Raw genomic sequence first — 13,841 nt, 5'->3', positions numbered from 1 at the left:
AAAGAAAGAAGTGATCTCTATCTGCAGACAATGTGATCTTATATATAGAAAAGCCTAAGGAACACACTAAAAAACTATTTAAACCAATAAATTCAGCAAGGTTGCAGGGTACAAAATCAACACACAAAAATAAACTATTTCTATATAACAGCAATGAATAAACTAAATATGAAATTGAGAAAACAATTCCATTTATAAGAGCATTGACAAGAATAAAATACTTAGGAATAGGGCGCCTGGGTGGTTCAGTTGGTTAAGCATCTGCCTTCAGCTCAGGTTATGATCCCAGGGCCCAGGGATGGATGGAGTTCTACATCGGACTGGCTGCCTGTTCACCAGGGAGTCTATTTCTCCCACAGCCCTTCTTCCCTGCTTGTATGCTCTCTCTCTCAAGTAAATAAATAAAATATTTTTAAAAATACTCAGGATAATTTTTTTTAATTTTTATTTATTTATGATAGTAACACACACAGAGAGAGAGAGAGAGAGAGGCAGAGACATAGGCAGAGAGAGAAGCAGGCTCCATGCACCGGGAGCCCGACGTGGGATTCGATCCTGGGTGTCCAGGATCACGCCCTGGGCCAAAGGCAGGCGCCAAACTGCTGCGCCACCCAGGGATCCCCAGGAATAATGTTTCTAAGTGTAAGACTTACACTGTAAAACTCAAAAATTTTGTTGAAAGAAATTTAAAAAGATCTAGGGGTGCCTGGGTGGCTCAGTCCGTTAAGTGTCTGGGTCTTGGTTTTGGTTCAGAGACTGAGCCCCATGTAGGGCTCCACACCCAGCAAAGAGTTTGCCTCCCCTCTCCTGTACCTCCCCCCACTAGCACCTGAGTTCTCTCTCTCCCTCTAAAAGTAAATAAATAAATGAACCACTTGGATAGTATTAAATACTCGCTAGGGAGAAAGAGAAGATAATAAAATACAACATTCTACATACAGAGAAACAAATTTGGATAGTAGCAGACTTCTCTTTGGAAACAGTGTAAGCTAGAACATAGTAGGACTTGGGGGAAAAGCCTAGCTAGAATTTTCTAACAAAAATATCCTTTAAAAACTAAGGCAAAATAAATACTTTTTCAGTTGTACAAATGCTCACAGAAATCATCATCAGACCTGCACTATAGAAAATGTTAAGGAAAATCCTTCAAGCAGAAGGAAACTGATGCCAGATGGAAATCTGGACCTTATAAAAGAATGAAGAGCACTGGAAATGATAACTACATGACTAATATAAAGATTTTTTAATTATTATTTAGATTTCTTTAAAAAATAATTGTCTAAAGCAAAAATAGTTAACACCATATTATGGGCTTTATATCACATGTACAAGTAAAACATATGACAATAGGACAAAGGCTATGAGGGAAAAATGAAAGTACAGTGACACAGTTTTTATATTGTACATTCAGTAATATAATATCATTTGAAAATAAGACTCTGAAAAGTTTCAAACATATGCTATAATATAAACCCTGAAATAATGACTAAAATAACACAAGAGTGTTATTTATCTCAGGGTTGTTAATTGAGCCCATAGTAGTGGTACTGTGCTCTGCACTGGGCTTGGAGCCTGCCTGCTTAAGATATTCTCTCTCCCTCCTCTCTCTGCACCTCATATCTCTCTAGAAAGAAAAGAAAAGAAGAAAAGAAAAGAAAAGAAAAGAAAAGAGAAAAGAAAAGAAAAAAGAAAAGAAAAGAAAAGAAAAGAAAAGAAAAGAAAAGAAAAGAAAATCTGTATATAATTTGCCTCCCCTCAAATTTTAACGACTAATAGCCTACTGTTGACCAGAAGCATTATCAATAATACACACAGTTGATAAACACATATTTTGTATGTTACATGTATTATATACTCTATTCTTACAATAAAGTATGCTAGAAAAATGAAAATGTTACTAAGAAAATTGTAAGGAACAGAAAATACATTTACAGTCTATACTGTAGTGACTGAAAAAAAAATCCATGTATAGTGGACCCACCCACTTCAAACCCATGTTGTGCAAGGGTCAACTGAATAAAGATACAAAAAGATTAAAAGTAAAAGGATTTTTTTTAAAAAGGTAAATGATATAAATACTCATCTAAAGAAAGCTTAAGTGTCTATATTAATCTAATATTAGGAAAAGATTTCAGAACAAAAAACATGAGGTATAAAGAGGATCATTTCATCATGCATTATATTAATAATATGACACATAGCATGTAATTACAATAGCGAAGTTTATTAAAATAATACTAAGGGGGACACCTGGGTGGCTCAGTGGTCAAGCATCTGCCTTTGGCTCAGGGCGTGATCCCAGGGTCCCACAACAGGCTCCTCACAGGGAGCCTACTTCTCCCACTGCCTGTATCTCTGCCTCTCTCTGTGTCTCTCATGAATAAGTAAATAAAATATTTAAAAATAATAATAAGCTATGATAAAGTATAATAATAAAATAACATTTTAAACAATTTTACAGCAATTCAACAAGCTAATAGGCACATTCCTTGAAAAACACACACTGCCCAAGCTCACTAAAAAAGTCAGAAAACTGAATTCCGCATATCTATTAAAGAAATTGAATCTGTAGTTAAAAACTTTCCTGCAAAAAACACCCCATGAGGCCCATATGGCTTTACCAAACATTTCAAAGAAATAATACTAATTTTACACAAACTCTACAAAAAAAAAATAAAGAGAACAATATATTTCCCAATTCATTCTATAAGGCCAGCATTATTCTGTTATAAAATCTTACAAAAATTGTAGGAAAAAAAAAAAAAAACACTAGGAAAAAACCCCGTAACCAAAAAGAGGAAACTACAGACCTACTACCCCTCATGAATCTAGGTGCAAAAACTCTTACCAAACGTTTAAGTCCAACAATATAGGAAAGGAATAGTGTATCATGATCAAGTGGAATTTATGCAGGAAAGTTGCTTTAACAATCAATAATACTCACCACATCAACGGTCTAAAAAAGGAAAAATATAATCACAATAGATGCAGAGAAAGCATTTCACAAAATCCAACATTTATTTCTGATACAATAAAAAAAAATCTCTGCAAACTGGAAATAGAATAGATTCCTCAATCTGATAAAGGACATCTAAGAAAAATCTACTCCTAACATTATACTTAATGGTAAAAGACAGAATCTTTTCTCCCTAAGAGCAGAAATTCTTACCACTTCTATTCGACATCATATTGAAATCTTAGCCACTGAAACAGGCAAGGGAAAAAAAGTAAAAGGTTATAAAGGAAGAAATAAAGCTGTCATTATTCATATAAGACATAACTGTTATATGGGAAACCTATGGAAACTCAAAATGGGCAGAAAACATAAAAGACAACACACTGATGATGATAAATGGCAAACAAGCACATTTAGAAGACCTTCAGCAACTATGGACTTAGGGTGATAATAATGTGTCAGAGTAGCTTCATCGACTATAACAAATGTAGCACTCTTATGGGGATGTTGATAATGGAAAAGGTTAATTAAGCATGTGTGGGGGCAGAGGGGTATATGAGAAATCTCTGTACCTTCTGCTCAATTTTGCTGGGAACCTAAACTATTCAAAAAAAGAAGTCTATTTTAAAAATATTCTGTATCATTAGCTATCAGAAAAATGTACATTAAAACCACAGAGATATTACTACATCCCAAGAAGAATGGCTAATATAAAAAATAGTACCACCACCAAATGCTGGCAAAGAAGCAGGGAAACTGAATCACCCATATGTTGATGGTAGGAATATAAAATGGTACAGAGACTCAGGAACAAAGATTGGCAGCTCTTACATAATTAAACATATATGCCCATATCATATGACCAGTAATTGTACTCACCCAGAAAAATGAAAACTGATATCTACACAAAAACCTATACACAAATGTTCACAGCAGCTGTATTCATAACAGCTAAAACCTACCGCCAAGGCAGACATCTTTCAAGGGGTGAATGGTTAAACGGTGGTCCAGTCACGAATACTACTGAATAACAACAAATCGCAGTGGGCTGACTTGTGCCCCCTGCCCAACTCCTGAACACTCATATGTTCAAGTCCTAACCCTAAGTACCCAAGAATGTGACTGTTTTTGAAGACAGGGCCCCAGAGAGGTACAGTAAATTAAAATGAGGACATGTGGCAAGCCCTAATCCAACCTGATTAGTCTTCTTATAAGAATAGGAAATGTGGACACAAAAACCACACCAGGAGTGTGTGCACATAGGAAAACCATTCCAGAATGCAAGGAGAAGGCAGCTGTCTGTAAACCAGAGAGGTCTCAGAAGAAACTAAGCCTGCTGACATCGTAACTTAGACTTGAAGTCTCCAGAAACATGACAAAATCTATTTCTGTTGTTTAGGCCACCCAGTCTGTAGTATTTTATTATGGCAACCCTATCAAACTAAAATATTTAATATATAACTTCAATGATTCTCCAGGGAATTATGCTGACTTAAAAAAGCGAATCCTAAAGGTTAAGTACTGTATGATCCCACTTATATAACGTTCTTGAAATTACAAAATATGTCACATTATTACTGAGTACAGATCTTATTAAATATCTGTGTATAGCTAAACTGGTCTACTGGTATTGTTGACATAATATTTGGAAAGATGATTACTATCACTGGTCATCTTTGGAGGATCTTACAAAACAAATATGTTAATTTAAAAACTAGTCAATAAAAGCAAAGCATAAAGCACTTATCCTTACTTTCCTGAATGAACCGTCTTTAGAATAAGAACAGTTAATAGAGAAAAATTTCTCTTTGCAGAATTACAACTAACAATTGGAAGAGAAATAATAAAGTCATCAGATTACCATTTAGCAACCCCTATGGATCCAGTCAACGGTCATCCAAAATCGCTTATAACAAAAAAAAAGAGACCTAACAAGATATATGCCTCCCAATGGGCATTCACAAAAATATTTTGTGAGTATTTCTTCCAGAAAATATCAAGCCAGGATCTGATTAGGCCTAAAGGCCTGTATTTCCAGGAAATATAGAGAATTAGACAAAATATGTTAAACAATGAAGGAGATGTAACCTGCAAAATACCCACTGTAGGAAATATAGAGAATTAGACAAATATGTTAAACAATGAAGGAGATGTAACCTGCAAAATACCCACTGTAGGAAAGATAAACCACTTTCTTCAACAAATAAATTTTAAGAAAAGAAATGGATGGGGAAAAGAAGTAGAAGGTAAAATCTATAGATTAAGAGATTTAAGACACAAGTCAACCAATCACAATATATGAACCTTATTTGAATCCTGATTAGAACATGCGAAAAAGGGACGCCTGGATGGCTCAGTGGTTAAGCTCTGCTTTCGTCTCAGGGTGTGATCCTGGAGGTTCAGGGATCGAGTCCCACATAGGGCTCCCTGTGTGGAACCTGCTTCTCCCTCTGCCTGTGTCTCTGCCTCTCTCTCCTCTCTCTCTCTGTCTCTAATGAATAAATAAATAAAATCTTTTTAAAAATGTGAAAAAAATTTATGATATAATTGAAAATTTTTGAGCATTGGATAGTTGACAATAAAAAATTGTCACTTGGGGGCACTTGGGTGGCTCAGTCAGTTAAGAATCTGACTCTTGATTTTGTCTCAGGTCCTGATCTCAGGGGTCATGAGATAGAGCCCTGCAGCAGGCTCTGCACTGAGCCTGGAACCTGCTTAAGATTTTTTTTCTTTTCTTTTCTTTTCCTTTTTTTCCTCTCTCTCTCTCTCTCCCCCTGCCTCTCAAGAATAAATAAATAAAATCTTTTTAAAAAGAAAAAGAAAAGGATTCTCTCGCTCCCTCTTTCTTTGCCCCTCCCCTCCACATGCATGTGCACATTCTCTCTCAAAAAAAAAAAAAAAAAAAAAAACCTAATAAAATAGAATATTCTGGTTTTTCAGGTTATTAAAAAGAACCTTTTGCAAAGAAGTTATCTGCAAAAGAAGGACTTCAACCCTGCATGAAGAACCCTTCAGGAAGAGGTTTCACATCCTTAGTACTGTGTAATTTACACGGAATGCCTAGTGTTACTCTAGTTCCAAACTATTCCTTTCAACTATGGTTCTAAATATAATGACCCACATCAGGAGGAAAAAAATCTTTTATCAAGAGCAATATTTTTTCAAAGCTCTTGAATATATACACACATAAAACCCTAAGAGGTTGACATTCAGACATCATTTCTGCTTTACAGATGAGCAACCTGAGACTCAGAGAAATAACCAACTTACCTAAAATCCTATAGCTACAATGCAACTACTATCCTGCCTCTAGATCCAAGGCCTTTTCCATTCTACTATGCAGTCATTTAAGATGCAGAAACAAAATCAAAATTCTAACAACTGATTCACTGTAAGTCACAACTTGAACGGCACTCCTGGACAATTTCTTCATGGAATATTCCTTATTTATATGCCATATGCAGTATGAACACAATCTAATCTAATGACAACAATCACATATTATACACACCTATCAAATGTTTATATAAAAAGGAAAAAAATACTTTTCTAGACAAAATACCACAAATCTTCCTTAAATTTTAGCTAAAGTACCACATCAGTATCATTACACATGCATTTATAAATTCAACTATTTTCAAGGTTGTTTTGGTTATTTGGGGTATTTTGTGGTTCCATACAAATTTAAGGACTGTTCTAAGCTCTGTGAAAAATGCTGTTGGTATTTTTATAAGAATTGCATTAAAAATAAAAAAGAATTGCATTAAATGTGTAGACTGTTTTGGGTAAGTATAGACATTTTAACAATGTATGTTCTTCCAACCATGAGACTGGATGTCTTTTCATTTCTTGGGGTCATCTACAATTTCTTTCATCAGTGTTTTATAGTTTTTAGAACACAGGACTTCATCTCTTTGATTAGGTTTACTCTCAGGTATTTTACTGTTTTTGGTGCAACTGTAAATGGAACTGATTCCTTAATTTATTTCTGTTGTTTCATTATTGCTGTATAGAAATGCAACAGATTTGTTTGTTGATTTTGTACCCTGAGACCTTACTGAATCTGTGTATTAATTCTAACAGTTTTTTGGCAATCTTTTGGGTTTTCTATACAAAGTATCATGTCATCTGAAAAAAGTGAAAGTTTTACTTCTTCCTTGCTAATTTAGATGCTTTTTATTTCTTTTTGTTGTCTGACTGCTGTGGCTAGGACTTCCAGTACTATGTTAAATAATTGTAGAGGAAAATCTCTGTTTTTTCCCCACTGAGGATGATATCGGCTATGGGTTTTTCATATATGGCCTATATTATGTCGAGGTTATGTTCCTTCTAACCTTAATTTGTTGAGGATTTTTATCTATGAATGGATGCTGTACTTCGCAAAATTTTTTCTGCATCTATTGAAATGATCATATGATTCTTATCCTGTATTAAGAAGCAAAGCTGATGAAAAAAAAAAAGAAGAAGAAGCAAAGCTGGAGGCATAACAATTCCAGATTTTAAGTTATATTACCAAGCCGTACTGATCAAAACAGTACCAGCACAGTATGGTACCAGCACAAAAACACACAGATCAAGGAACAGAATATCCAGAAATGAACCCACAACTATACAGTCAACTATAGAGTCAATTAATCTTCAACAAAGGAGGAAAGAATATCCAATGAGAAAAAGTCTCTTTAACAAATGGCCTTGGGAAAACTGGACCACTTTCTTACACTAAACACAAAAATCAATTCAAAATGGATTAGAGACCTAAATGTGACACCTGAAACCATAAAATCCTAGAAGAGAACACAGTGATCTCTTTGACACTGGCCATAGCAACTTCTTTCTGGATATGTCTCCCAAGGCAATGGAAACAAAAGCAAAAATAAACTATTGGGACTTGATCAAAATAAAGAGTTTCTATACAGCAAAGAAAGCAACCAATAAAACTAAAAGGCAACCTACAGAATGGGAGAAGGTATTTGCAAATGACATACTGGATAAAGAGTTAGTATCCAAAACATATGAAGAACTTACAAAACTCAACACCCCCAAAAACGAGTAACCCAATTAAAAAATGGGCTGAAGACTTGAATAGACATCTTTCCAAAGAAGGCATACAGATGGCCAACAGACATATGAAAAGATGCTCAACATCATTCATCATCAAGGAAATACATATCAAAACTACAGTAAGATAATCACCTCACATCTGTTAGAATGGCTAAAATCAACAACACAAGAAACAACAGGTGTTGGCAAGGATGTGGAGAAAGGGGAACCCTATCATACTGTTGGTGGGAATGCCAACTGGTACATCTACTCTGGAAATCAGTATGGGGTTCCTTAAAAAGTTAAAAACGGAACTACCCTATGATCCAGTAATTGTACTACTAGGTATTTACCCAAAGAATACAAAAATATAGCACCATTATCTGTAATAATCAAATTATGGAAATACCCCAGGTGTCCACTGACTGATGAACAGATAAAGATGATGTAGTATACATACTATAGAATATTATTCAGTCATAAAAAAGAATGAAATCTTGCCATTTGCAATGACATGGATGGAGCTACAGAGTATTATGCTATGCGAAATAAGTCAGAGAAAGACAAATGCCATATAATCTTAAGCATTGTGGAATTTAAGGGAAAAAAATGATCATTGGGGAAAAAAAAAAAAGAGAGGCAAACCAAGAAACATAGTCTTAACTATAGAGAACAAACTGATGGTTGCCAGAGGCGTGGTAGGTGGGGGGCGGGGGGGGGGCGGAGAAGTGATGGGGATTAAGGAGTGCACTTGCTGTGATGAGCACTGGGTGATGTATGGAAGTGTTGAATCACTAAACTGTACACACAAAACTAATATTACATTGTATATTAACTAACCAGAATTTAAATAACTTTTAAAAATTCAAGTATTTTAACTGATTCTTAAGTTGTCTTAAAAATTATATTAATATAAAATTTTCTGGGGTAATTCTTAAGTCAAATTATTCTGGCTGCACAATCTAATATAGGCATTCATTTACACTAATAAGTGCTTTATGTGCGTGACATCATTTAATCCACACAGTTAACTCCAAGATCCAGAAATTACTGTTAGTCCTTTTTACAAATAACAAAACTGAGGCTTGGAGATTTTTAGGTAACTTGTTCAAGATCGTGGAGGTAGTAAATAGTAGAACTGAGACTTGAGTCAGTCTAGTCTGATGACAAATCCTTGCTCTTAATCCACCCTCTATTCCAATAAACATCATCTACTTTCAGTTGCCAGAAAGATTCCCTTAGTTATTGTATTCCTCTTCTTGTTTCAAAGACAGCCAACTGCTATCTGAAATAGCTAGAATGGAACAGGTGCATCAGAAACAGGTTCATTTTGTCGTAACATTCAGTTCTCTGCACGCACTGTCACATTCTCCCTTAGAAATTATTGTATGAAGAGGGTAAATCCTCAGGCCAACCCTCAAAAACTTAACTATCACTTAAAAGAATATTTCCAGGGAAACATCTGGAAACTGTAACAGAACAATACCACCTCCTCTTCTGTCATACACCCCTGCAAAAAATAGGTACCAAATATCCCAAAGATAACATGAAATTCCTTCCTTGTCTTCCTCCAGCATACAACCAAGAATGATTTCGTATCTCCTAGTCCCATCACGACCTTCATTAGGAAATGAGATTTAAACTGTGCCAGCTCCCATGGAAGGCAGGGACAAAGCCAGGATAGAAGAATAGGATACCCAAGTTGTAACATGTATTCATACTTATAATCAGGTCTGAAGCCTAAAAGGACCTCTATAGTGAAAACTCTTACTGTTATAGTTCAGTACAAAAACAGTTTTGTGTGAACTGGCCTGGAAACCTAACTACTATGTTGTACTTACAAAGAGATTGGAAACATAACCCACTCCTAAATTGGAAACTACCTATATTCACCGATACTCTCTATAATCTGCTACTCCTTCCCAACTTTCTGAAAACTAAAAGCCTAGCATCTGCGAGCAAGAGGTGAAGAAGCTATGACTCCCTATAACTGCATATGCACCAGAAAAACCCTTTGTACATGAAGTATCCAAATCAGTGGAAGTACACACTAGATGCTTTGGTAAGATAATACCAAAGTCATTCACCCAAGATACTTTAGTATTCCTCCTTTTTTAGTAAGGAGTTCCAGATTACGTTCAGGTCTTTGAAACTGGATTCATTTTCTCTTTTTTCATTACCAAATAATAATGCACTAAATGCTTATGTCCCCCAAAATCCATATGCTTAAAGCCTAATGCCCAATGTAAACGCATTAGGAGTTGTAGCTTTTGGGAAGTCATCAAGTCATGAGGGCTATGCCCTCATGAATGGGCCAGTGTCCTTATAAAAGAAGCCTGAGAAAGCTCCCACCCCTTCCGACTTGTGAAGCCAGTGACAAGGCGCTGTCCACGAAGCAGGAAGCGGGCCCTCACACAGACACAGAATCGGCCACACCACCACCTCGGGCTTCCCAGCCTCCTGAACTGTAGGAAATAAACTTCTATTGTTTATAAGCTACCCAGTCCGCAGTATTTTGTTAAAACAGCCCAAATGGACTAAGATACCAGAATTTTTTAACAGTTTTAAACACTTTTATGGAATGTATATTAACATATTTTGCTGTGTTAATAAAAAAAGACACATACATTAATACAAGGCTGTAAGAAAGAAAATTCATGGGTGCCTGCGTGGCTCAGTTGGTTAAGTGTCTGCCTTCAGCTCAGGTCCTAATTCCAGGGTCCAGGGATCGATTCCCTTATTGGACTCCCTGCTCAGCTATCTCTCTCTCTCTAATAAGTAAATAAAATTAAAAAAAAAATAAAGTAAATTCATTTAAAGGGTCTGAAATGCAATTTAACAATAATTACCAAAAGATTTATAAACGTTCATAGCTACTGACTCAGTAATTCAACTTGTAAAAATGTATTCTAATAATCAGATTCATTCATTAATTTAACGAACCACTGAGGACTTACTTTGTGCCAGGCATTATTCTTGTGAGTAAAGATATTCATCACATCATTTTATAGAGCCAAAAAGTTATGGGGAAAAAATATCAAATAATATTTTAAGAGTTAGGAAATTAAAAAATATCTAATATATAAAACATTATACATTAGAAACTATATTATCAAATACCCAAAAATATTTAATAACACAGTAAAATGCTCATGATGTTGAGAAAAAAAATTTATTTTCCTTTTTTTAAGATTTTATTTTTTTGACAAAGAGAGAGACAGCACAAGCAGGAGGAGTGGCAGGCAGCAGGAGAGGGAGAAACAGTCTCCCCATGGAGCAGGAGCCCCAAGCAGGGCTCAATCCCAGGACCCCGGGGATCATGACCTGAGCCAAAGGCAGATGCTTAATCAACTAAGCCATCTAGGTACCCCAAGAAAAAAATTTTAAAATAAGATATAAAACTATTATATGTAACTACATATACCTATATGTATGATTCCGAATGTTTTATTTTTTTTATTTTTTTTTAAACTTATTTATTTATTCATGAGAGACACAGAGAGAGAGAGAGGCAGAGACACAGGCAGAGGGAGAAGCAGGCTCCACGCAGGGAGCCCGACGTGGGACTCGATCCCGGGACTCCAGGATCACACCCTGGGCCAAAGGCAGACGCTAAACCGCTGAGCCACCCAGGGATCCCCCAAATCTGTGTTTTAAATGACCAAGTCAGGAACCTTGGTCAAGTTACTTAATCTCATTCTATTTCAGTATCTTTTTCTATAAAATCAAGATTTTACATTTTACATATGAAATAAAGACTTTTTGTCATACCCTCAATGGATTGTTGAGGGAGTTATTTTTTAAATGCATGGAATATTCCCCCAGTACATATACAGCACTATTGAGTCATATTACATATACATACATATACTTATGCAAAAAAATGGAATATATCAAACGCTATCAAAGACTGTAAATTCTAGCAAAACTAATTCTAATTCTAAAACAATCAAATTTTGAACACTACATATTGTAAGATATTAAAAATTATAAGGTATGGCTTTGTTTTTAAAAAATTTTTGCATCTGAGTGAAGTACGTATGCATATGATATCTAAGATTTGCTTCAAAGTACTTTGGGGGAAAAATACTTTGGGGGGTTACGTGGGGATATTTTTAACACTATCAGAGTTATTTACCTCTGGGTAACAAAATTATTACTAGCTTTTCTTTTCTTTATATTTTTCTATTTTCCAAGTTATCTATAGTAATTCAAAATCATTTTTTAATTGAGAAAATTGGGGGGCACTTGAGTGGCTCAGTCAGTTGAGCATTTGACTCTTGGTTTTGGCTCAGGTCATATCTCAGGGTCCTCAGATCGAGCCCTACATGGGGCTCTGTGCTCAGCAGAGAATCTCCTTGAGATTCTCTGTCTTCCTTTCCCTCTACCCCTCCCCATGTTCAGGCTCTCTTTCTGTTTATCAAATACATAAAATCTTTTTTAAAAAATAATGAGAAAGTTTTCTTCAAAAAATGTTAAAGAAATCCTTACCAATACTCCATCCACAGATGAAACTTTCTCCCAAGTTAACCAAGCTCTTTCTCTGACATGATCTGGTATCTTTAATTTCTGACATAATGCAGTAAAATCGGGTTCTTCGGTTTCTTCAAACACAAGCCTACCAGATAAAAACAGACATATAATGGGGATATATTTAGAAATCAAACTAAAAGTAAACATTTGCTTCAATGGTTTGCATATAACAAACATCATTATTCTGAAAAAAGGCATTACTAAGTACTTTAAAATCTTATTTATCTTTGAAAAAAAATTACAGAATTTAAATGTTTATTTTTTTCATAGTCCTTCCAACAAATATACAACACAGTGAAAGATGTTTGTTGGCCTGAATCACATACACACCAGAACAGCAAAATAGCTTTGGAAAAGTAAGTAAGTATGATAGCTAACGCTGTATGGGAAAAGCGGGATGACAATAAGAGCAAAAAGAAGAAAGCCCATTTATGATATTGCAGAATCAATTTAGTATCAGCAATTTTGCTAAAATGCAGTCTACGCTTATCAACGTCTCATATAATCTCTCTACCTATAAGCATTTCTCACGTAATAAGAAACTTAACATGAATTCCTGCTATTCTTATTTCAGCCTTTTCTCTTCGATCTTCCTTACCCAAGATAGGTAGTCAATAGTTTCTTGTTGGCTAGCTCCCTTTCATTCTCTTAATGTCTATTTGACACCTAATAATAATATAAGGAATAGCTAATAATTTTTGAGTATTTACTCTGAGCCTGTGTGAATAAAGTATCTTAAATGTATAGTTTCAGTGGAATCCACACATGGGCCTACTAGATAAGTACTCTTATCCTTGTTTTACAGACAAGTACCAAATAAGAAGTTAAAGGACTCACTTGAGGACATGGCCAGTAAGTGGGAAACCCAAGTCTAACTCCATGATCCATGCCCTTGACCACTATGCCAGACTGGTAAACCTCCTTCAGAGCGTAATTAACTTTGATCATGTCAACAAGGAGGGTGCACTCTTGCTCCTAGTGAAGGTTTCCCTTCCAACATTCCCACTTAGGCCAGATATAATGCAACAGAGAGAAGATCTCAGCTTCAAGGTACAGACAGATTCCATCACTGAAAATGCAGGTGGAGCGGGCCCTGAATCCATCCCTAAGCAGGACGCTTGGCTTTGGATTGCCAGGCACTAGTTTCACCCTTGCTAAGCAGCTAGTCTACACAGTTCAACTGCCCGTACTAGCAAAACCTTTCGGGGGGTATGGTTAATCAAGAGTGGAGTGTATCCTGTATGGTTTTACTTACAGGAAAATTTTTTATAGTTCCATCATTTAAAAGTAAATAATGCAATGTTGGGGTGGG

The 13,841-nt window shown here is 35.6% G+C and overlaps 1 protein-coding gene and 1 long non-coding RNA gene across 2 annotated transcripts in view; one reads left to right on the top strand and one right to left on the bottom strand.

Annotated features, from left to right (window-relative positions):
- The window catches only part of LOC140608194 (uncharacterized), a 121,919-nt gene that overhangs the window by 58,018 nt on the left and 50,060 nt on the right, over nucleotides 1–13,841 (top strand). The window contains exons 5-6 of the long non-coding RNA XR_012010205.1: nucleotides 12,800–12,885; nucleotides 13,335–13,381. This is a non-coding gene — a long non-coding RNA (uncharacterized lncRNA). The remainder of the gene's footprint in view (nucleotides 1–12,799; nucleotides 12,886–13,334; nucleotides 13,382–13,841) is intronic.
- Nucleotides 1–13,841, bottom strand: part of RB1 (RB transcriptional corepressor 1) — a 145,224-nt gene that overhangs the window by 130,042 nt on the left and 1,341 nt on the right. The window contains exon 2 of the mRNA XM_072783109.1: nucleotides 12,488–12,614. Within this exon, the coding sequence (XP_072639210.1) occupies nucleotides 12,488–12,614 (127 nt within the window). The remainder of the gene's footprint in view (nucleotides 1–12,487; nucleotides 12,615–13,841) is intronic.

Source organism: Canis lupus, chromosome 17 (assembly GCF_048164855.1).
Source record: "Canis lupus baileyi chromosome 17, mCanLup2.hap1, whole genome shotgun sequence".
Classification (NCBI taxonomy): Eukaryota; Metazoa; Chordata; class Mammalia; order Carnivora; family Canidae; genus Canis; species Canis lupus.
The sequence above is the reverse complement of the archived record's forward strand: the minus strand, read 5'-3'. Positions and strand labels throughout refer to the sequence as shown.